Consider the following 25,521-nt stretch of genomic DNA (forward strand, 5'->3'; position numbering starts at 1 on the left):
AACCATCTCAATCTCACTTACCTCACCTTGTCTCCAAAACGTCCTTCATGTGCTGTCCCTCTAATAAACTAATTTCTAATCCTGTCCTTCCTCCTCACTCCCAATGAAAACCTCAACATCTTCAGCTCTGCTACCTCCAGCTCCACCTCCTGTCTTTTACTCAATGCCACTGTCTCTAAACCATACAACATCTCAGGTCTCACCACAGTCCTATAAACTTTCCCTTTCACTCTTGCAGATACCCTTCTATCACAAATTACTCCTGTCACTCTTCTCATAATATGTTAAAGAGTTTCAGAGATCTGGAAAAATTTCTGTGCGCAAGGGAGAAGAGTAAAATCAATATTATATGTCTGTGATCTCTCTCTCTCTCTCTCTCTCTCTCTCTCTCTCTATATATATATATATATATATATATATATATATATATATATATATATATATATATATATATTTATTTATTTATTTATCTCTCTCTCTCTCTTTCTCTCTCTCTGTATATATATATATATATATATATATATATATATATATATATATATACACAAACATGCATACATACTGTGTGTGAGAGAGGGACTCCGGTGGTCTTGTGGTTAACACATTATAAACAGAAGCCCCCCTAATGTGAGCTGAGACCACAGAAACCCACACACCCACCAACACACACAAACACACACACACACACACTCTTAGAGAGAGAGAGTGCACCTTGCGTATTGCTAATGTTGCTATCGAGGAAATTTTTAAGTCACCTAATGCGACTTAAAATAATAAAATAATAATAATTCACACAAAAAGGGAACACTGCGGTATATTACACACCGCAGTGTGCAATATACCGCAGTGTTCCCTTTTTGTGGGACCGCAGTGTGCAATATACAACAGGTTTACTGGCAGCGCTATTTTGTATTTTGTGTTTTGTGTATTTGTCTTACACTGTCTTGTGTTGTCTTTGCACTGTTTGCACCAGGTTGCACATGATGCACTGTATGTGGCAAGGACACTTACTATTCCTTATCCCTGTGTTTTCTGTTCGTGTATGTAGCACCAGGGTTCAGGAGGAACGTTGTTTAATTTCACTGTGTAATGCGTCAGCTATATATGGTTGAAATGACAATAAAAAGCTTCTTGACTTGACTTGACTTGAAATCGAACAAAGAGAGAGCAAAAAATATGGGATCCTTGGGCAGCATATAAAAATATGGGATAATTGATATATGGGATAAACGAGCCGGACTGCCTGACAACTGTTTGATTTCCATATACTTTTGTGTTGAGTGATGGGTGTTGTGTTGAGTGATGATGACAAGAGGCTGAATATATAATGTAACTTCATGGATCTTTAGGTACAGAATTTCTGACTGTTGAACAATGAGAAAAATTGTAATCTCTCTCTTTCTCGCTCTCTCTCTTTCTCTCTCTCTCTCTCTCTCTCTCTCTCTCTCTCTCTCTCTCGCTCTCTCTCTCTCTCTCTCTCTCTGTGTGTGTTAATACACCACTTCTATATGAGTCACTATATGAGAGATATTTACTTATACAAAAAAGAAAAGCTTCGGTTTAATTCCGTTTTCTGCAGTGTGGTGGAAAATAATCTGACTTTTCAATCTAGCTTTAATGTCAGTGGAGGATTTTATCAAGTAAGTGAACACAACACTGCTTCATGATCCTCCATATCTTTTATTACATTATACTTTGGGTTTTGTTGGTTGGGTGAAGTCGAATAGTCTTGAGGTCTAAACAGTCTGTCAATTCAAATGATCAGAATCAAGTTTGAAAAAAGAAATCACAGCTCAGAGCAGAGTCAAACAAAAGGGCTATTTTTCTACTTTCTCTTCAAAGTAACAGAAGGTTTAACCCTTATCCTGTGAAATCTGAAAAGTTTCAGTAAAGCACTGAACCTGAAGCAGGTTTTGTTTGTAATGAAAAAAAGGATTTCATGAAAAAAAGAGCCGAACACACTGCAGCTTAAAGTACAATGTGTGTGTGTGTGTGTGTGTGTGTGTGTGTGTGTGTGTGTGTGTGTGTGTGTGTGTGTGCGTGCGTGTGCATAAACAGGAAAAGGCAGCAGACACACACCGTCTTTCTCATTCTGTGTCTCGTCTCAGCACCATGTACCAGCTGCTGAACAAGTGCCTTGCTCTTCTGTTCTTCTATATATGCTTTGGTGAGTCTCAAACACACACACACACACACACACACACACACACACACACACACACACACATTTTACTTAATTCTTTCTGTAATCCATCTATCTGTAATACAACACTTTTGTGTTTGGATTTACTGACTATCACATAGTTGTATAATGTGTGTGTGTGTGTGTGTACGGTGTACACACACACACGCTATACAACTACATGCCATTCAAGCACACAGTGTGAAGGCCAATCTTTCGTTAACATTTGTTTAGTTGTTTTCGTGTAACTACAGCAGTCCGAGTAAATCCACACACAAACAAACTTATCGTAATCCTAAACTACAACAAGGAACAGGTGTTATTATAATGAGTGTACTTTTCAAAATTCATAAATATATATAAATATATATATATATATATATATATATATATATATATATATATATATATATATATATATATAGTGAGTGTGTGATTATAGACAGTGTACTTATAGTGAGTGTGTGATTGATTCTGACTATGTGAGCTTGTGATTATATTGTGTGTGTTCATAGCGAATGTATTATCATATTGAATGTGTGAATATACTATGTGTGATTATATTATATATTGCATGTGATTATACTATACTAATTACTTTGCGTGTGTGATTAAAGTATATTGATTATACTGAGTTTGATTATGGAATGTTTTGAGATTGAGGGTTTAATAATAGTACGTGATTATAGTTTGTATGATTATACTGAAAGTGTGTGATTATAGTTTGTATAATTATAATGTGTATGTTATTATAGTATGTGTGAGTTTGTAATTATATTTTGTGGGTTTTTTAGTGAGTGTGTAATTACAGTATGTTTGATTTTAGAATGTGTGTAATCATATTATGTGGGATTTTTAGTATGTGTGTAATCTTGTGGGATTTTACTGAGTGGGTAAATATAGTATGTGTGAGTTTAGTGAGTGTGTGCTCATAGTGAGCTTGTGATTGTAGTCTGTGTACGATTTTAGTTCGTGTGTCATTATAGAGTGTGTAATTATAGTAAATGTGTGATTTTAGAAAGAGTGTAATTTCAGTATGTGTGATTGAAACCCCAATCCCAAAAATTTGGAACTTAAAGTAAAATGTAACTGATAACAGAATGATTTTAATTCTCAAAACCCTATATTTTATTCACAATAGAAAGTAGAAAACATACCAAATGTTTAAACTGAGAGAATTTAAAAGAATTTTTAAAGAAAAAAGGAGTTTTGATTTTGATAGAATAGAAAAGTAACCTTTATTTTAAAGCCTTTATTTGTCACATACACATTACACCACAGTAAAATACTTTCTTCAGCTTGGTCAGAAGCTGGGGTCAGATATGATACAGAGCCCCTGTAGCACAGGAGCTAAAAGGCCTCGCTCAATTGACCGAGAGTGGCAGCTTGGCAATAGCAGGGCTTGAAACCCCAACTTTCCGATCAGAAACCCAGCACCTCAACCACTAAGCTGCCACTCCCCCAGCCATTCACTTGATGGCTGCGACACGTTTTAAAAAAATTGGGACAGGGCTACAAAAGGCGGGAAAAGTAAGTCTATTAAAAAGAAACAGCTGGAGAACCATTGTGCAATTATTTAGGTTAAATGGCGAAAAGGTCAGTAAGATGATTGGGTATAAATAGTGTATCTTAGGGACGCTGTGTATCTCAGAAGTAAAGATTTGCTGCGAAGACTTTGAATATTGCATTTGTGCCTTCGGAATGGGCAGCTTGAGAGACACCATCAATGTTGAAAGGTATATAGTAGAAGAGTCCTGGTGGTAAACTGGCCTGCCTTCAGTCCAGACCTTTTACTAAATGAAAACATTTGGTACATTCCAAAATGAAAAAAATTACCAAATTAACTCTAGAATAGCTATAATCCTGTATTAAACACAAATGGGACAACATTCCGATCCCAGCAACTGGTCTCCCAATTTTCAGATGCATATGGACTGTTGTTAAAAGAAGATGTGATGCTGCACAGCGGTAAACATGGCCCTGTTCCAACTTTTTTGAGTCATGTTGCAGCCATGAAATTGAAATCTTTAATTTTTTTCTTTAAAATGGTCAATTTCCTCAACTTGATTATATATATATTTTTAAATGGGTTTATTATGTTTACAACCATTGCATTCTGTTTTTATTGACAATTTACACAGATCCCGAACTTTTTTGGAATTAAGGTTGTAGAGTGAGTGCATGTTTGTAGCTAGTTTAATTATAGTGAGTGTGTAATTTTATGTGTGAATATATTGAGTGTGTAATTAGAATGTGTGTAATTATATTTTAATTCTCTAGGGTTAGGGTTAGGGTTAGGGTTAGGGTTAACCCTGACCCTAGGGTTAAGGTTAGGTTAGGGTTAGGGTTAGGGTTCGGGTTACCCTAACCCTAACCCTGATTACAGTGAGATGGGTAATTAGAGTGAGTGTGTATTTAGAGTATGTGTGATTATATTGTGTGCATAGCATGTGTGTGTGTAATTAGCTTGCAAAAAGGGAATATCTATGTATATGTATATATACATGTATAACGGGTTATAATTAATTGTAAATATTTAGATTAATCCTACAATCAATGTTACATTTATTTGATCTATTCATCCACCGAGCAGACAGTATAATCTTTTATCAAAAGATATCTCCCCAGCCAAGGAAGAAACAACTCCCTACTTTATACCGTACTAACTGTAACTTAGCATGTAGCGGAATCAGTATTCAGTGACTTTAAATTGTGAGCCACAATCAGAAACAATCACTTGTGAACATTTAATGAATGGGACTGCATGTAACACAGGACCAAACTAAAAACAAACATACATATAAAGAAAGAGAAATTAGGAAAATGGAGAGAGAGAGAGAGAGAGAGAGAGAGAGAGAGAGAGAGAGAGAGAGAGAGAAAGGAATGGCAAGTTCAACCTCAATTGACCACAACCTAATTAGACTCATCAAAATGAACCTTAATAGAGGGGCTCAAATGCACATCTAGACAGTTGGTAAACAGTTACTTGCATTGGCTTTGATGCTGAACAAGAGTTCGTTGACAAAGGAGATTCTTGATGGGTCCGTTAGGAGGAAGTTGGATGTTTCGCAAGGTTCTCCTAAGGATCAGAGTACCCGTAATTGTGTAATTATACTGAGTGTGTGATTATAGTGAATATGTAATCATTCTGAGTGTGTGATTATCCTGAGTGTGTAATTGTAGTTTGTGTGATTGTAGTGGGTGATTATTATATGTGTGTGAGTATAGTGTATTATATATTCAGTGTGTGAGTATAGTGTGTAATTGCTGTGAGTGTGTAATACTGTGATAATACTGGGTGTCATTGCACCCCGTGTGACCCAAACTCCCACTCTGTGGACAATAAAGCTAATATAACACTATAAAAAAAAGCAAACTAATTATGGTGAGTGTGTAACTATACTAAGCATGTGATTACAGTAGCTGTGTGATTGTAGCAACTGTGTGACTACAGTAGTTCAGTGATACTGATTGTGAATGATAAACTCTTCGGGCTGTACTCAGAAGCAAAAACGAAAAGCATTCTTTGGAAATAGCAACTTTAACAGAGAGCTGCATTTACAAAAAAAAAAAAAAAAAAAAAGATAAAGTATACGTTAGCTGCTTGTTTTCTGGAGATGAAAACAAGCAGCAGGATGTGAGTAGGATGACAGTGAAGCATCAGAATTAGTGAGTGTGTGTTTGAGTGTGCAGCTATGAGGTGACAACTTTATCATATGCAGCATATATTTGTGCACTACTTTTTTCCTACAGCTGATTATTAAATCGTTAGCTCAGTTACTATTTCATTACAGTTAAAGCAGACTTTTAGATCATTAATTTTCACTGTAAAGAGACCTGAATAAAACCTGAGCTGGATTCTATGAGACACTGTGTGATAACGTGTTCTATATGTCGGATTATATTACTCAATTCTACTAATGATAGATCTGCAATTAAAGAATGATTTTAAGTCTTAATCTGCTTAATAATCACAAACAAACCCTCAGGGATGCTTTAAATGTTAAAGAGGCATTCTATCCCTGCAGCCACAATAAAACTGGTCTTCCTTTAAACCCCACTCATTTATGTCTCGTTTACATTTTTTCCATCACCACGACTGAATCTGTAGCTGTCCTGTAAGTCTGACAGTAATTTCTCAGACTCACAGTCACAGTTCTCTGATTTGGTCTCAAGACAAGACCAGTTATGGTGGGTGGTTTGTGTTATTTTTGTCACTTAAGAATTAGGCAGAGATTGTACAGTGTAGCACTGGCTATAGTCACATGAATGAGATTTCAGTCCCAGGGCTGGTTTTTAAATTCATTTCAATTAATCTCAAATTTAATTTGAGTTAGAATGGGATTATAGTGTGTGTTTGTGTGTGTGAGAGAGTATGGGAGGGAGAGAGAGTAAGAGAGAGAGAGAGAGAGAGATAGGGATTAGAATAATTATGTGATTATAATGTGTGATCATAGTGTGTGTGTGTGTGTGTTTGTGTGAGAAAGAATACAATATTTTTATGATTATAGTATGTGATTGTAGTGTGTGTAAGAGAGATTGAGAGAGCGAGAAAGAGAGATCATAATAGATTTATAATTGTTGTGACACATTGTGTGTGTGTGTGTGTGTGTGTGTGTGTGTGTGTGTGTGTGTGTGTGTGTGATAGAGAGAGAGAGAGAGAGAGAGAGAAAGATCATAATAGGCTTATGATTATAGAATGTAATAAGTGTGTAGCAAGTGTGATTACAATATTAAGTTTGAGTACAATATTTATTAATTTATTACATTTTTTTATGGGCATAGAGTTCCAGCACATTGTTGTTGTTTTTTTAATGGATTCTGCTAAATAAATATGAACAATTATAAAAGGTCAATAAATCCAAATGGATTGAATGATAAAATGTTAATCATTGTTTATAGCAATTATTAAAAGTGTGTGTGTGTGTGTGTGTGTGTGTGTGTGTGTGTGTGTGTGTGTGTGTGTGTCTCACAGTACTCACATTTATTTATACATCTTACATTTTTTTTCCATTCACACATCTGTATCTGTATCTGTCCGGTGAGTTTGACATCCTCATGTTTTTCTGTGGATTTGAAACAAGCGTCACAGCCGTGTTCACACAGATTTTAATCAGAAATGTCTCACACGTACACAGCGTTGGCTTCGGTCAATCTTTGTACAAAACAGCGCTCAATAAGTTACATGATGTATTCTGCGGTCTGATCTCAGCACATACAAATAGAACTTGTAATTTCTATGATAATATGATAGGCAGAAAGTTTTACAGTTCTGTACAGAGCGGAAGAGTGCAATAGCCCATTACTAAACAGTACCCCTCAACAATGATGGAACTCTAATGAATGGACATTTGGTGCCACCCAGCTGAGGATGGGTTCTCTTTTAAATATGGTTCTTCTCAAAGTTTCTTCGTCATACCATATCAGGGTGTTTTTAGTTAAATCTTATTTTAAAGGTTTTGTTAAATGTACTATCCAAATAAAACTGAATTGAATTGAATCGAACAAAGCCCATAACTATGAGCGAGCTTTTATCTCAGAAATGGCTTAAAGAAAGATCATGCGATTTGTATCTGATTATACTACATTATATTTAAGTGTGTATGTGATTATAGCGTCAGCGTGTTTGTAGTGAGTAGTGTGTGTTTGAGACAATAATGCATGTATGATTATAGTAAGTTTGTAATTGAAGAATGTGGTTACTATGAGTGTTTTATCATAGTGACTGTGTACCAACTCACTTGTTACACACAAGTGAGTGTGTGGGGAGGTGAAAGCTTAGTGGTTCATTAATAGAATTATAGAATAGTTAATTAATAGAAGGATCTGGAATGTCTTTTATTTACTAAAACGTGGGCTATGTGTCTGACTTCAATAATGCTTAATGAATAAACAAATCACCAAATCCACACTCCAAAATCTAGTGAACTTCCCAGAGGAGTGGAGGTTATTATAACGGCTAAGGGGAAATAAATCTTGAATGGGATGTTTAACAAGAACTTACAATGTAATTCGGTAAATTGATAAATCGTCTAACAAGTGGTAGCTTCGCGGTTTTGCATTAGCATTGGTTTTTGGATCCGAAGATCGTTGAGTTAAAATCCCAGTCACACCAAGCTGCTATTCCAGGTTTCCCGAGAAAGGCCGTTACTCCGATAGCTGCTCAGTTTGAATGAGATAAATGTAAGTCACTCTGGATAAGGGCATCTGCCAAATGCTGTAAATGTAACAAATTTGATGATAATAGCATAAGTGACATTTAACAATTAGTGATGGCTTGTACAATTCTGCAATAACTGAAACCATGAGGCCAAATTAACGAAACAATAAAATATAATTTGTGCTTTGATAAAACCCACTTTATTGACTTGTATGTTACCTGAATGTATTAATGTAAATTAATAAGGTAACACTAGTTCTGTTCTCTGTCTAATCGAAATATTCCATATGTTGTCTTTATGATTTGGATTAGACTCACAATAAAACTTACTAATTTATGTACATTTATTTTATATTCCATTAAGTTTCTACTGAAACAAAGTGCTGGACGTCTTTATCCTAGAAAAAGAAAAAAATTAATTTATAAATATTGTACATAATAATTAAGAATTGTGTGAGGATATTCTGAAACTGAAATCTCATGTATGTCATTATAATCACACTTGTTGCACATTCATTATGAAAACACACTTACTATAAGCACACACTCTCTTAAAACATAAATTAGAATCACACACCACGACCACACACTCAGTATAATCACACTAACACTATGATCCCATTCTATAATCATAAGAATTTTGATCTCTTTCTCTATGTGATTATTATGAGTGTGTTATCATGGTGAGTGTATAAGTTTGATGATAATTACATGAGTGACATTTTACAATCAGAGATGGCTTGCAATATTCATAACTGCAGTCATGAGACCAAATAAACAAAACAATAAAATATTATTTGTGCTTTGATAAAATCCCACTTTATATATTAACTTGTATGTAACTTGCATTTGTTCATGCAAAATTAATAAGGTAGCAATAGTTCTGTTCTCTGTTTTGTTCTCTTGACTGTCTAATCTGCATATTCTATATTAAAATCTTTATAGATGTGATTATTAATTCTGCATATGTGTGTGTGTGTGTGTGTGTGTGTGTGTGTGTGTGTGTGTGTTAGTGTGTGTGTCAGTGGTCTCTGATGATGTCATCCACGCTGGAACAGCGGGAATGAATTTCACAGTGATATTCACACTGAAGGGCACTATTGACAAAAAACAAGTTTACCTGTACCGGAACAACACAAAGATTTACACATTTACACCTACGAACAGCTGCACTCTATCCGATAACCACACAGTGCCTACCAGCTGCATCCATCATGTGCCCGGAGGAAAAATCAGTTTGCACTTCATAAATCTAATCCACAGTGGAGTGTATCACCTTGCTGCGTTGATGCCGAACCTCACTCTTGTAAAAAGCAACAAAGTGAACTTGACTGTATATCCTGCTGAGTACATAACAACATACACCATAGGTATGCGTGCACACACACACACACACACACACACACACATACACACACACACCCACACACAAACGCACACACACACACACACACATACACACAAACACAGAGGGTGACAGAAATCAACAGCATTTAAACATTCTAGTTTACAAAACACTCTATTGCAATATCCCCCTGAGCCCTAACCTGTACCCCAACCATAACCCTACCCCTAATGCTACCCCACCTTTAACCCTACCCCTACAGCTAACCACACCTCATACTGTAACCCTACTTCTAATCCTACCCCTAATCCTAGACCTTACCTTACCCCTAATCCTAACCCTACAGCCAACCTTCTCCTAACCATAATCCTAATCTCAATTTTAACCCTTCCCCTAAAATTACCTTTAATCTTAGCCCTAACCCCATCTCTAACCCTTCCCTAACCTATTACCCTACCCTTAACCTTAAAACTACTCCTAGCCCTAACCTTAACCTAATCCTTAATACCAACCCTAACCCAAACCACAACCACAACCTTAACCTGAACCCTAATTTTAACCTTAATCCCTAACCTTCACCTCAACCTTAACCTAAACCATAATCTTAATACTTTAACCTCAGCCCTAACATTATCTCTAACCTTAATCCTAACCTTGAACCCTAACCCCAGCCCTAAATTTATCTCAAAACTTAATCCTAATCTCTAACCCTAACCCCAGCTTCAACCTTATCTCTAAAGTCCACTACAGAATAATCCACACAGCAATACTTTTCAATAATTAAACCAAAAAAGTTACAAAAGCAAATATTATTTCTGCATTTTGTTGTGACATTATTTTGCTTATCTTAGCAATATTTCTGACAATGTAATATTTCTTAATTAATTATCTTATAAAGTGTTTATTTTCAGTTACAGCACCATCATTAAACAACACATCCTGCGAGAGGGACCGTTTAGAATCGAAGCCCAGCATCCTGATTTTTGTTTCATTGCCAGTTGTAATCGTGATTCTGGTGATTGTTCTGCTCAGCTTGTTTTACTGGAGCTACAAGAGGAAAACAGGTACAGAACTGCAGCACCATTGATAAGTATTAGCCGTCTTTACCACATTTTGTTGTGGTAGTGTCTCTCTCTCTCTCTCTCTCTCTCTCTCTCTCTCTCTCTCTCTATATATATATATATATATATATATATATATATATATATATATATATATATATATATATACGCACAAAGTTGAGTACACCATTCACATTTCAGCAATTTTACCATTTTAGTATATCTTCTCAAGGGACAATACTATAGACATTTAAATTAGATATATTTTAGAGTAGTCAGTGTGCACCTTGTATCGCAGTATAGATTTAAAAGTGATTTTAAAAGTGCCTTTATTGTCAAAATAACTGGCAACAAAGTAAACATGTCAAAACTGTGTCCAAAGTGTCAATATGTGTTAGCACCACTGTTATCTAGCACTGCTTTAATCCTCCTGGACATTGAATTCACCAGAGCTGCACAGGTTGTTGCTTGAGTATGGTTCCTCTCAAGGTTTCTTCCTCATAACATCTAAGGGAGTTTTTCCTTGCCACAGTCACAGTCATCAGGGATAAACACACATCGTTTACCTTAACTGTTAAATTCTCAGTGTCCATTGTGAAAAGCACTATAGTAATAAACTTGACTCAACTTGACTGTGATCCTCTTCCACTCCTTCATAATGATATAACAGAGCTGCATGTTAAACACATGGTGCTTCTCCACCTTCTCCACATGCCCCACAGGTGCACAATAGGGTTCAGGTTTGGAGACATACTTGGCCACTGCATCTTCTTTACCTTCAGCAAGGCAGTTGTCATCTTGGTGGTGTGTTTGGGGTTGTTATCATATTGAAAAACTGCTGTTCAGCCCAGTTTCTGAAGGGGGGATCATGTTCTGCTTTAGAATGTTACAGTACATGTTAAAATCAATGTTTCCCTCAATGAACTGCAGCTCCCCAGTACCAGCAGCACTCATGCAGCCCCAGACCATTATGTTACCACCACCATGCTTGACTGTAGGCAAGACAAAATTTTTTTAGTACTCCTTACCAGTGCGTCACCACACATGCTGGACACCATCTGCACCAAACAAGTTTATCTTAGTCTCATCAGACCACAGGACATGGTTCTAGTAATTCATGCTCTTGGACAGGTTGTCTTCAGCAAACTGTTTGCAGGCTTTCTTGTGAGCCAGCTTCAGAAGAGGTTTCCTTCTGGGATGACGGCCAAGCAAACTGTCTTGTTTCAGTGTGCGGCGTATTGTCTGAGCACTGACAAGCAGACCTTCTGCAACCTCTAAAGCAATGCTGGCAGCACTCATGTGTCTGTTTTTTTAAAAGCAGCTCCTGCACCTGAAGCACAGCACAAAGACTTAAATTCTTAGATGAACCCTTGCGAGGCTTGTTCCGAGTGGAACCCGTCTTAAAAAACCTCTATATGACCCTGGCCACTGCACTGTAACTCAGTATCAGGGTGTTACTGATCTTCTTATAGCCTAGACCATCTTTGTGGAGAGCAACAATTCTAATTCTCAAATCCTCAGAGAGTCTTTGCCATGAGGTGCCATGTTGAAAATCCAGTGGTCAGTGTGAGAGAATTGTACTCGAAGCACCAAATTTGAACTGCTCAAATACATGATACACCCATTTGTATGGTCCTTCAAGCAGACAAAAACATGAACATAATGAATAGGACATGTGGCTTTGCATGGTTACACGACGTAAAGCTGTTATCACTTAGGGTGTACTTACTTTTGTTCCCATACTGCTATACAAGTTGCACAAAATATATCCAAGTTTCTATAGTATTGTCCCTTGAAGATGAAGATATATTAAAATGGTTGCTGAAATGTAAGGGGTGTACTCACATATGTTATATATATATATATATATATATATATATATATATATATATATATATATATATATATATATATATATATATAAATAAATGAGAGAAACCTGTCATTTTCATCATGGGTACACTTTAACTATGAGAGAAAATTATGCAAATTATGGTGTAAAATAAGTATTTGGTCAATAACAAAAGTTCATCTCAATACTTTGTTATATACCCTTTGTTGGCAATAACAGAGATCAAACATTTTCTGTAAGTCTCCACAAGGTTTTTACACACTGTTACTGGTAGTTTGGCCCATTCCTTCATGCAGATCTCCTGTAGAGCAGTGATGTTTTGGGGCTGTCGCTGAGCAACATGGATTTTCAACTCCCTCCATAGATTTTCTATGGGGTTGAGATCTGGAGACTGGCTAGGCCACTCCAGGACCTTGAAATGCTTCTTACGAAGCCACTTCTTTGTTGCCCGGGCGGTGTGTTTGGCATCATTGTCATGCTGAAAGACCCAGCCACGTTTCATCTTCAATGCCCTTGCTGATGGAAGGAGGTTTTCACTCAAAATCTCACGATACATGACCCCATTCATTCTTTCCTTTACACGGATCAGTCGTCCTGGTCCCTTTGCAGAAAAACAGCCCTAAAGCATGATGTTTCCACCCCCATGCTTCACAGTAGGATTGGTGTTCTTTGGATGCAATTCAGCATTCTATCTCCTCAAAACACTACAAGTTGAGTCTTAGAAAAAGTCCTATTTTGGTTTAATCTGACCATATGACATTCTCCCAATCCTCTTCTGGATCTTTCAAATGCTCCGTAGCAAAATTCAGACGGGCCTGGATATAATTGCTCCCACAGTTGATTTCTTCACACCAAGCTGCTTACCTATTGCAGTGTCAATCTTCCCAGCCTGGTGCAGGTCTACAATTTTGTTTCTGGTGCCCTTTGACAGCTCTTAAGTCTTGACCATAGTGGAGTTTGGAGTCTGACTGTTTGAGGTTGTGGACAGTTGTCTTTTTTACTGATAACGAGTTCAAACAGGTGCCATTAATACAGGTCACAAGTGGAGGACAGAGGAGCCTCTTCAAGAAGAAGTGACAGGTGTGTGAGAGCCAGAAATCTTGCTTTTTTGTAGGTGAACAAATACTTATTTTCCACCATAATTTGCAAATAAATTCTTTAAAATTCAGACAATGTGATTTTCGTGATTCGTAGTTGAATTGTACCTATGATGAAAATTACAGGCCTCTCTCATCTTTTTAAATGGGAGAACTTACGCAATTGGTGGCTGACTAAATTCTTTTTTACACCACTGTGTGTGTGTATATATATATATATATATATATATATATATATATATATATATATATATATATATATATATATAGAGAGAGAGAGAGAGAGAGAGAGAGAGAGAGAGAGAGAGATTTGCAATTGTGGTTAGATGATCCTCATTTCATTCATATGCACATGTTACGGGATCATCTGTAGAGCATGCTGTGTTATATATGGAAGAAATCATGCTATAAAATAGATTTGAGCAGGTTATAGAATACAGAGTACAGCATTGTTACTGAATATAGCATAGAAGATTTTCTGAAATATAATGTGGAGAGTTCTATATACAGTGTGGTTTGTTTTACGAAATTGGTTTGAATTGTGTTATAAAAATAAAATATTACAAATCTTTTTGAATATAGTGTTTTATCGAATATAGTAAATTACTGTGTAGGACATGGTGTAGGAATATATTATAAAATATAGCTGAATATAAAAACAGAAAATAGTTAAAAATGTGTTGTGGAAAAGAACAAGAATATAATGTCAAAGATGCTACGTGCTAGTGTAGATAGTTATGTAACAAAGTGTAGAATGTGTTACAGAATATACTATAGAGTAACATAACACGCTCGGCACTATATTCCAAAATGCATTCTACACTATGTTCTATAACGCAGTACTCAGTGCATTTCGAAATGCGTACTGCGTTATAAAACTAGTGTAGAATGCATTATGGAATATAGTGCCGAGCGTGTTAAGGAATATGTATGCAGAAAAGGAAACGGTATACCGTGCTTACTGAAACCTGTTTCCATAGTAACATGGTTGTGGTTTATATGGTTGCATTCACACACACAGGAAACAGAGACGGTGTGAATGAGACAGCATTTTGTTTTGCAGAAATAACAGTCAGATTTTAAGAAAAGTGCGAGTGTGAAATTTGTAAGGTGCTAACGTGAACTTTAATTACAGAAAAAACTACAGCTGTGAACGCCACATCAGCACCACAGGTAAGAGAGCGAATTACGATCACTTCTCATCCTCACCTTTATTGCTGTACTAGATTAATTTACTGTACATGTGTATACATATGTGTGTGTGTGTGTATTTACTTACAGGTCATTCCTGATGTCACCTGTGTCGAGTACTGTGTTCTGGAATTTCCGAATCCAGCCGGAGAGAAAGTGAGAAGCACAGAAGAGCGAGTGGAGTACTCCCCTATCGTGTTTCCTCCAAGAAAAACAATGGCGCAAGGCAATCAGATAAAGCCGATGACGCAACAAAACCAAGCAAAGATGACAACGCTGCAGAGTCACAGAGAAACTGATAAAGTACCTGACAAACCGAACACATCCAAACCTAAACCTAAACAGAAATATCCAAAAAAGAAAATAACACCTAATCACACAGTGTCCAGTTCGAAAGTGTGATGTGTTATATACATATTTTAGGCCATTAATTCTATGGTATACTTTTTTTTTTTAACAAGTTTTATACTAAGCATGTATCAGGATGCACCGATGGACTGCAAGAAAAAAATCAATCACTCATTTATTTCTGTAGTGGTTAGCAATGTGCCCTCATCCACCTATTGAGAATAAAAGAGAATAGGATGAGCATATAGTGTAAATAAGATATACAACATTGAATATATGTAGTTTTGCTCTTATTGGCTTCTGACTTTTTAAACACTTTGTGTGTCCAATACACAAAATCCCTGCAATTGATATATTGGTGCAATGATATACTACATAATATTTACCATATAAAAATACTATCTAATAATATATAATATAATCTGCCATTAGTCATTAGTCATCATTAGTGTTATTCTGTACCTGTACATTTCCCCCCGTCCTCCATCAATCTGCTCACTTTACATCTGTCACTTTACTTTACATAATGGATAGATGAAGAGGACCGAATGAAGGAATAAAACACATCGAGGATGCTTTTCCTAAATGATGTTGAGTTTGCATGCTTTTAAATGAATATTAAAAGTGGACAAGGGCATGTTATAAATAGTAGTGAAACACAATAAGATAAATAGTGTGAAAACAAAAACACGTACGAAAAAGGTTTGCGTGCTATTGGGAGAAATATGCAGCTTAAACTTTGCACAATATGGCAAGGAAGAAGAATGCGTGCAAGTGTATGTGTGTGTGTGTGTGTGTGTGTGTGTGTGTGTGTTGCAGTGCAGTGCAGTGCGCCTATGTTAATTAGGTAACAACCACACAGACCATGGTGTGAAATCCCCCCACACACAGGCATATACAGTATATTGCTATGGTGGGATATATGTTGTAAATGCATACATACGTATACACACACGTATGTATGCATGTATGCATATATATATATATATATATATATATATATATATATATATATATATATATATAAATATATGTATGTAAATATATGCATATGTGTGTGTGTGTGTGTGTGTGTGTGTGTGTGAATGAGTGTGTGTATGTATGTATGTACACATTAACAGCATATGTTCTACAGAGAATATGTTGTAAATTGTTGTGAACATGTTATGTATGATGTAAATATATTAGGGCTGTCATACATAACGTTCATAGCACATTAATGCAAATTTATTTAAACGCCAATTTTATTAACACACGATTAATGCAGTTTGCCTTTCTGTTTGACCATTTATATTAAAAATTTAAGCCAAAAATTCAAACCTTTAACACAACAAATTTATTCACTATGTGCTTTCTTTAATTAAATATTTTTTTAAAACTCCAGCGAAAAATGATTTTTATCAGTAAGCATTTGTTTTACTGATGCACCAAGTTTCCAATCAAGCACCAAAATTGGCCATGGTGCACACATCCGGCAGTTTAAAAGCTATGGAAACATAGATAAAGATCCGTTTGGTGTTCTGATGATTAACGTGATTTAAAACACCATAATTACTTTAAAACATTTACATGAATAGTTTGTCTTCATGCTCTATGTTGAGTTTTGTTTCACTAATAATAAACATACATTTGCATAAAGCATTCATAATTGTCCATGTACATGTTAATTTGAGTATTAAAAACGTATGGTACTTTTAAAACAAATAAAAAAAACTTGTAATTAAATATATTAATTGATTGACAGCCCTAATATACATATGTACTGTTATTGGTTTCTGACTTTTCAACACCTTGTATATATAAAACAATAATCTCAGCTCTTTTCGACTTTATTGTAAACATTTGCATACATTGGAATTGTGACATCACAAATTCAAACTATCAAGTGTTTGATAGTTTGGAGGTAGAATGAGATGTGTACCTAATTAAGTTTTTCTCAAAATGAAAAAAAAAACCTAAGAAACTCAACATTCCTACTTTGTGTAAAGTTGTTTGGAAAGAGCAAGGTTTCCTCTGCATTTAGACACACTCATTTTATTTTCATATCACTATGTTAAGAAACATTATCATTAAATAAACCATTTCATTTTGTGCTTTGTATAGGCTAATAAAAGCTTTTATTTTAAACTGCATCTTAATTCATGAACTAAATAATGACAAAATCCATATGTTTTAATATGTGATCATGAGATTTCTATAAATATTGTGGAAAAAAAATTACACTGTCTTACGTGTAATACATACATGTATATAAAGAACATGTAATAAACACTATAGTGAACTATATTTTCTATACCTTGAGTATAATGTGTTGTTCTTATTGCACACTCAGTGTGGCTGAGAAATCACTGTGTTTATGTGAATGTTGTTTATCAAGATATCTGAATGAACATAACCAATAAACACTCAGAGATGTACAGAACATGCGCGTGTGTGTGTGTGTGTGTGTGTGTGTGTGTGTGTGTGTGTGTGTGTGTGTGTGTGTGAGTTTGTGGACATGTGGGTCGGATGGTTTATTTGTGTATTAACCCACACCACACTCCTTTATCTGAACGATCTCAGTGCTGACATTTATTATTCATAATTGCAAAATGCTACTGTTTGCCAAATTGTGATTCCTGATTAGTCAGAAGCTCTAATAGTAGTGCAGCTGCAAATGACAGATTGGCATTAATGTGACTGAGCGACTACGTTTCTGTAGCAACAACTCATCAAAGGTAGTTCGGGCAGGAATTAACCATGTAACTAGTACCTGCTACATCATATCACTGCATTACATGAGTTTACTTTAACACACGTTTTACGTCTAACACTTTAAAAAATGAATGTTGTCCCAAAACAGGTTTACAGAGTTTACAGAGTTAAAGGTGTTGGAAATGTAGTCCCCGGAGATGTTTTCCGATGACACCATTATACATGAAAATAATGTAAGTTGAGAAATGGCCTAGTCTACCCAGAAGTCTTAAAGAATAGTGACAAGTATGGATTAGTTTAACAATTATTAATTGTTATGAATTATTATTTAACATAATTTAGCAAAACAGTATATGTTTTAAACACTAAAAACTGAAATAAATACACTCTTACACAATGGGATTGTACCAAATCAGCTTTACAGAAATAAAGAGGTTATGAAGTTGGAAATTTAGTGCCTATAAATGTATCAAATATAAGTTTATTCCTAAAGAGAGAGCCAGTGATGATGAGTCAAGGAAAAACTAAATGAGCTCGTATGAGGAAGAACCCTTGAATGGAACCAAATTTAAAAGGGAACCCCATCCTCATCTGGGTAGCACTGAATGTTTATTCATTACAGTTCCGTCATTGTTGAGGTGTACTGTTCAGTGATGGGTGCTTAAATGCAGAACTGTTCTTGCAAACTGTGGTCCTAAACCATTGTTGATATTAACTACAGTCCAAATCCATCCTCATGGTTGCTCAGTGTCTTCATAGATCTTTCGACTGTTCATGTAGGACCATCCTCAACATGAACAGAACCCCTCCTTCAGGTCCTCCTGTTTCTGAAAGGTGAAAAGATTTAAACATGCTTGTAGTTTCATTTGTGTGCTAAATTTCATGCAGATTAGAAAAAACGGTAAAATTGTCCAGAATATTTGAAAACACCTTTGGCATGTGAAATGGAGTGGACCAAACCAGACTCTGCCCCTTAAAATAAAGCAGACCACAGAAGAACATAAAAACTTAAAGATTCATTACAGTCTTGGCTGATTTTTAAGTAAATCCTTTTATGTTTTTCAAAACCTTATTTTACCCAGTATGTAGGTCAGGGTGAGATGTGTGGAGGAAACGGAGGTCAGAGTCACTGATAGGTTTCAAAATGAGGACACATTTTTCCACGTTAAGAAAATAGTTTGAGTAAATATTCAGATGTTTGCCCGCATTTGCAGTTAATTATTAACGTGTGTGCAATATAATTTGATGTTTCATTTCATGTGCAGAAAAAGGTCAGAAGTTTCATTTGATTAATTTCAGTTTAGTTTGTAAAGCACTTTGGACACTTCATGTATGACAATCGAGAGTTTTTCTTATGGATGGAAAGATTTTTATTTTAAAACAATTTTATCTATGTATATGTATACTTTGTATATAGATGTGTTTTTACTTTGGTTATCTGAGTTTGGTTTACGACTGTCTTGTACTGATTAACTTTCATCACGTGACTAAATCTCCTTCACGCTAGTCATCTGACTTCACTTTCATGACAACGTTTTTTCGTGGAGGATGAAAAAACTATGTTGTTCACCTGAATACACTTGAACACTGTTAACAACACTGTTAAATTGACAAGTCTGATCCAATTCAGGAAATTAAGCTTCCGGATCATCGTCTACATGAACAGATCAAATTACTCTTAAAGAGTTCCATGTCATTTAAGATAATAAAACAACATGTATCTGATGACTTGTGAAATTATATGTGAGTTGACTTCCAACTAGAAGGGTGACCAACCACATGCTAATTAGAAGCTAAACTGAGATCTTCTGAATGGAGATTGTAATAATTTTGTGGTATATTGGATACTACAACTACTGCTATTGATAATAGTAATAATAATAACAATAATAATTATAATTATTATTATTATTGTTATTATTATTATTATTATTATTAAAAAAAAATTATATTACCTTGTTACATCTTAAATGTTTGAGTCACTTGATTAAATATGGCCTTGTCATGTGTCTTCAACAGAAAACTATACTTACTTACTAATATAGAAAACTATATTTACTGGAAATAATGAAAATTAACCCAAAGCTTTAAGTTCCACAGTGCAGTGTGTGAAATGGAGCAATCAAAACATAAACGGAATATATTAATTAATGTTGGAAATATTATTTAGAGAATATATATCTATATATATATATATATATATATATATATATATATATATATATATATATATATGGGTCAAAACCCCATCTATATTGCATATGTACATCTCTGTGTAGGAAAAAAAAAATCCGATTTCTCATCATTCCACTTTTACAAAAATATCTAACGGGCCTGATAGAGAGGTGAAAGCTTTTCCACCCGGCCCACAAAGAAAACCACAGAACATCTACTTCAGCGTTTCCATATGCCTTTGTGTGTCTGAGTGTGAGAGAGATTAACCACAGGTCACAGAGGAAAAACACACACATACAGACTTATATACATACACACGTGCTCTTACACAGTCCCTCTGTGGACAAAGAGAAACATCAGCGCTTTATTAATCCATGCCACAAAAAAGCCCACACTTTCCGTTTGTGTGTGTTTGTGTGTGCGCGCGTGTGTGCGTGCATGAGGTGTCAACTACTTTAGATTTGATTCATATGTGAACTAGTAATGTCCCCACACTACATGTCCTTCCCCTCCTCTTGTAAATATTCCCTAGCTCTCATTTTGAGTGTTATGTGATTTTCGATCACATTATTCTGCATTCTCTTGTTTTCTTTTACATTTTAAAATTCCAGTAGATTTACAGAACCAGACATATTAATGATCATTTTAATACTTAATATTTTCCACAAATCTCCCACCAATTTGGAGGCACACAATTTTATATGATGTCTCTGGATGGGGTCTCATGAAATTTTCCCTTCACTTGAACTAAGAGACTCATACTAGCTTCGTGAAAATATGATTTCCAGGGTTTGGAGTGAAAGATCTTAAGCTATAGAGCTCTGAATTCACCTCTAATAAACCCTATTGAACCTAATGCATATAAAAATAACCTAATGCATTGATTGATATTTAATGAGCACATATAATGATGATAAGTACATATAATGAATATAAATTTTCTGGATTAATCTGGACAGTCACACAGAAGATAGGGAGCATGTACTTCAATAGCACTCAGTTAAGGCGTGTGTGTGTGTGTGTGTGTGTGTGTGTGTGTGTGTGTGTGTTCTTTCCTGATGAAGTCTGATCTTATCGATTTGTTTTTGTCAAACTCACATGCTTTTTGCAAGTAGAAATTTTCCTTTAATTTAAATACATTGACTTTTTTTGAGCATTCAGGAAATATGGCAGCCCATGCAGTTATTAAATTAAAGTAAGTTATTAAATGTCAACAATTCACCATAAAATCTAAGGAATGAATAATAACATATTTGTCATGGCATGATGATAGAAATGTTCTCAGTAAGAATTGTCAATTCAGTGAATCGAAATAAAAATGATAATTGATAAGATGGAGTTTCAGATGAAGGAATGCTCTGACCTCTGAAAGATTTGAAGCTTTTGACAGACAGTGTGAGACATTTGGTAACATGGAAACGGTGCACATTTTTATAGAAAATTTGTAGAGGTTATAGAGATTACAGCGATTAGATTAGAGTTGCTTTGGAGCACATTGACATCTTGCACGAAGTCATGGAGGTGGAGAAAGCATCAAATGTTCAGTTTAACAAAAAAAAAAGTTTCAATTCAACGTGGAAACTGTGAAATGCAGGAGGCATGAGTGACTCATGAGACACTGAGTCTGAGACCCAGTAAATCAGTGTCATGAGGTGTTTATTGACATTTCAAATCACGTCTGTATGTTGCTTTGGATTTACATTCACATTCATGGCATTTGGCAGACACCCTTATGAATAACACTGACCAGGAATTATAGCATTATAGCATTATGACTGCTGAAGTGAGTAACACTGCGTATTTCTTTATCATGGCACCTGTTAGTGGGTGGGATTTATTAGGCAGCAAGTTAACGTTTTATCATCAAATTTGATAAGTTAGAAGCAGGAAAAATGGGCAAGCGTAAGGATTTGAGTGAGTTTGACAAGGACCAAATTTTGATGGTTAGCCAACTGGGTCAGAGCATCTCCAAAACTGCAGCTCTTGTGGGATGTTTCTGCTATGCAGTGGTCCGTGTCTATCAAAAGTGGTCGAAGGAAGGAACAATGGTGAACCGGCAACTGGGTCATGGACAACTAAGGCTCTTTGGTGCATGTAGGGAGGGAATGCTGGCCTGTGTTGTCTAATCCAACAGCTCCTCTACCTCAAATTGCTCAAGAGGTTACTGCTGTTAATGATTGAAGGGTCAGGACTGTTCAGGCTGAAAAAGGGAGCCAACACAACATTAGGTGGGTGGTCATAAAGTTATGCCTAAGCGATAGCCATAAAGTTATGCCTTATCAGTGTACAGTTATTTCATTTTTATACATTTGAGCATTTGAGGGTTGCAGGTTTTGCTCAAGGTCCCACAGTTGCAGCTCTGAATAATAGAGTTTGAGGCATATCTTCATATCAGAGGGAGTAAAACCAAATTATACCAAGGTCAAAGATATCAAGGGTGCCCTGGTGCACCTTGAAGCCCAAAGTGATTGTTAGGCTACATTTGGGATCTGAAATCTTCTGACCACAAGAAGCCCTGAGATTATACAAGCAAACGCATCATAAAATGGATGTAATTTGCCACGTCTTCAACACAAGTGCCTTGGGGTAATATTTTTTTTTTTAAATAATAATGCAAGACTGCAGTTGAAGCCTTTGCAGTGCAGCGGATAAGTGGAACATGGGTCAGTGGTGAAGGAGTTGGACTTTGGTTTGGAAGGTTATGAGTTTAAATCCCAGCACCTCCAGCAGGGCCCTTGTGTGAAATCTTTACCCTCATCTGTTTAGATGAATAAATAAGGTCATTGTAAATTGCTCTAGATATGGGTTTCTGCCAAATACAGTATAAAGTATTTTTCAATATATGTCCATAGATAGATAGATAGATAGATAGATAGATAGATAGATAGATAGATAGATAGATAGATAGATAGATAGATAGATAGATAGATCAAATCATAGCAGAACCAAGCTGCTATTGCTGGGCACTTGAGCAAGGCCCTTAACCCTCAACTGCTCAGTTGTATAATTGAGATAACTTTAAGTCGCTCTGGATGAGGGTGTCTGCCAAATGCTATAAATGTAAATGTATATTTGTATATTATTTTAAAAAAATCCCCATACATAAAGTGATTTCTGGACAATATTGGCACACACCAGGCGTACACATGCAGAATGAAGATACACTGTCCTGAGCAACAAAGAATGGAAAAAAGCAAGATTGCACAGAAGCAATTAGAAGAAAAGGTCTTGTCTGCAGCAGAGGTGACAGATCATCTCAGATAAACACATAGAGGACTAGAGCAGGCATGGTGTTTAATGCTGTAATCAAGACATCAGAAAGGACAGATGAGAGACAGACCCCAGACATTAGTATACATGTTTTGGATATTGTGTCACAATATCAGTACAAGGCATGGCATTGTAATGATCAGCAACAAGATCTTCATATAGAAAAGATTCAGACGCAATATTTTGAGAAAACTGAACTTCGTTTACTGGAACATTTTAGAGACAATAGGCAAGGTATTAAAAAGTCAGGAATGGTACATTGTGAAATAAATTATGTTTTTCTGCGTAAAAATCTTTTAATGCATTAGGAAGAGTTTTTTATAGTGACCCCAAAACAACAACAAAAGCTGAAGTGACTCTCAGTGTCCTGTAGGTGGCAGAAGAGCTTTCACTTTCCTTTCTCTCAATTTTCTATTTACATTTAAGTGTGATTTATTGGCACGACAAAAATGTTACATTTGAAAAATGAAAACGTAAGATGCATTAAACAAAGAGAAATAAAAAAAATTATAATTGTTAAATATTGTGTATAAAACCGGAATAAAATACAGTTTAAACAGATATTCACTATAAACTATAAACTATTCAGTGTAATGCTGCTTTGAGACAATGTCAATTGTGAAAAGCGTTATAGAAATAAAACTTACAAACTTGATGAATGTCACTAGATATTAGTGAAACACTAGGACCAAAGCTCTGGATCAGCTGAGAGAGGAGATTGGTTTCTTTGGATTCTTATCAGTTGGTATTTCAGGACTTTAGAAATATATGAGTGAGGGTCATTGAGTTTTAAATGTTTCCAGAATGAATTTTATCCCTCTTTTTTGTATCATTACAATTAGTAGTTATTTGCCTGATTCTGCCCTGCATGTATTATTTGTTGTGTGCCAGTGCACGTGTAATATATATTATACATAGTTATAGTTATAATTATAGTTATTGTTATAGTTATATATAGTTCTGCATTCAGGGCCTTAAAGGAATTGGGATTTCTATAAGACATTGACATTTTCTGACATAGAAGGCAATGTGTGCTTTATCTCTCAGTTCATTCACGGCATGGTTATAGTCTGGGGAATAGGGTTATACAGTGCATCTGAAAAGTTTTCACAGTGCTTTACTTTTTCCACATTTTGTTATATTACAACTTCATTCCAAAATGGATTAAATCCATTATTTTCCTTAAAATTCTACAAACAATACCTCATAAAGCAGTGGCGGGTCGTGCATTTGGTACCTGGGCCTTCAGTGGGGAATTACCCAACATAATCCTCCTCTTAATACCACCACTATCGTTGCAATTATAGGAACCATTAATACTATACAAAAAATGCAATAGGCATTTCACATATGAAGGGTGAACACCATTTTACTAAACAAGCTCCAAACCTCTACTCTACAACCACAATCCCACCCACATCATCTGGAGCAGTTCAGAATCAATATTTGTCTAATACCATGACAAAAACATAAAAATGTAAAAATAATACAACCTACTCACCAGAGATGCACTTAAAATTTGCACCGCTCCTCAGAGGCTGTAATCCAGTGGTACCGCTTGTATTCACTGGTCTGGAATTGGTGAACAAACCCTTTCCCGGGCTGAGACAAGCTAGCTAGCTACGGGGTTGGCCGACCTCTCCTCACGATGTCTAGCTTTTCTTGAAAATGGATTTTTAAGCATTTCCTTGAAAATAATTTTCTCTTTCTCCGTAGGCATAAAACAGTCTAACTCAGATGTATTAATGTGTGAGAGAGCGCTAAATAAAGACGTGCTTTACCAGTCGAACTTGGCTGTAACAGTTTCCTTCTGACCACCCATCAGTGGATGGAAAAATGCTGACGCTATTCTGGTCCAGCTAGTTGCCCTGTGAGGCGAATTTGAAATCTGATTGGTTAAAGAAACAGACACATTGCTAATTTAGACTAAGGTAAAAAGGCCAGCAGTAAAGACTTTGCAGGCCCTGGGCAGATTAGATTAACATGGCAGCATATAGAGGCTGAAATCTGATTGGACAAAAAATCAAACATCCACATCCAGATACTGGAAGCAGTGCAGCCAAGAGAAACGCTACAAAATAGAGAGAATAAACTGTTGGGAATAAATTAATACAATTTTATTGAACAAATATTAAAATTTAGGTTG

General features: G+C 35.7%; 1 protein-coding gene across 1 annotated transcript; it reads left to right on the top strand.

The window, feature by feature from the left end:
* Positions 1-2,061: 2,061 nt before the first annotated feature.
* LOC124390865 lies at positions 2,062-16,167 on the top strand. Its single transcript, XM_046856947.1, has 5 exons — positions 2,062-2,167; positions 9,356-9,712; positions 10,599-10,751; positions 14,833-14,870; positions 14,979-16,167. The coding sequence occupies exons 1-5, from the start codon at positions 2,113-2,115 to the stop codon at positions 15,288-15,290; spliced, it is 915 nt and encodes a 304-aa protein (XP_046712903.1). The 5' UTR covers positions 2,062-2,112; the 3' UTR covers positions 15,291-16,167.
* The last annotated feature ends 9,354 nt before the right edge of the window (positions 16,168-25,521 follow it).

The sequence above is a fragment of the Silurus meridionalis genome, chromosome 9 (genome assembly GCF_014805685.1).
Source record: "Silurus meridionalis isolate SWU-2019-XX chromosome 9, ASM1480568v1, whole genome shotgun sequence".
In the NCBI taxonomy this organism is placed as follows: domain Eukaryota; kingdom Metazoa; phylum Chordata; class Actinopteri; order Siluriformes; family Siluridae; genus Silurus; species Silurus meridionalis.

Excerpts from the sequence above, each read along its gene's own strand:
- LOC124390865 (XM_046856947.1), top strand. The coding sequence starts at position 2,113 with ATGTACCAGCTGCTGAACAAGTGCCTTGCTCTTCTGTTCTTCTATATA. Across the intron at positions 2,168-9,355 it reads GTTCTTCTATATATGCTTTG|TGTGTGTGTCAGTGGTCTCT; the intron begins GTGAGTCTCAAA and ends TGTGTGTGTTAG. Across the intron at positions 10,752-14,832 it reads GAGCTACAAGAGGAAAACAG|AAAAAACTACAGCTGTGAAC; the intron begins GTACAGAACTGC and ends CTTTAATTACAG.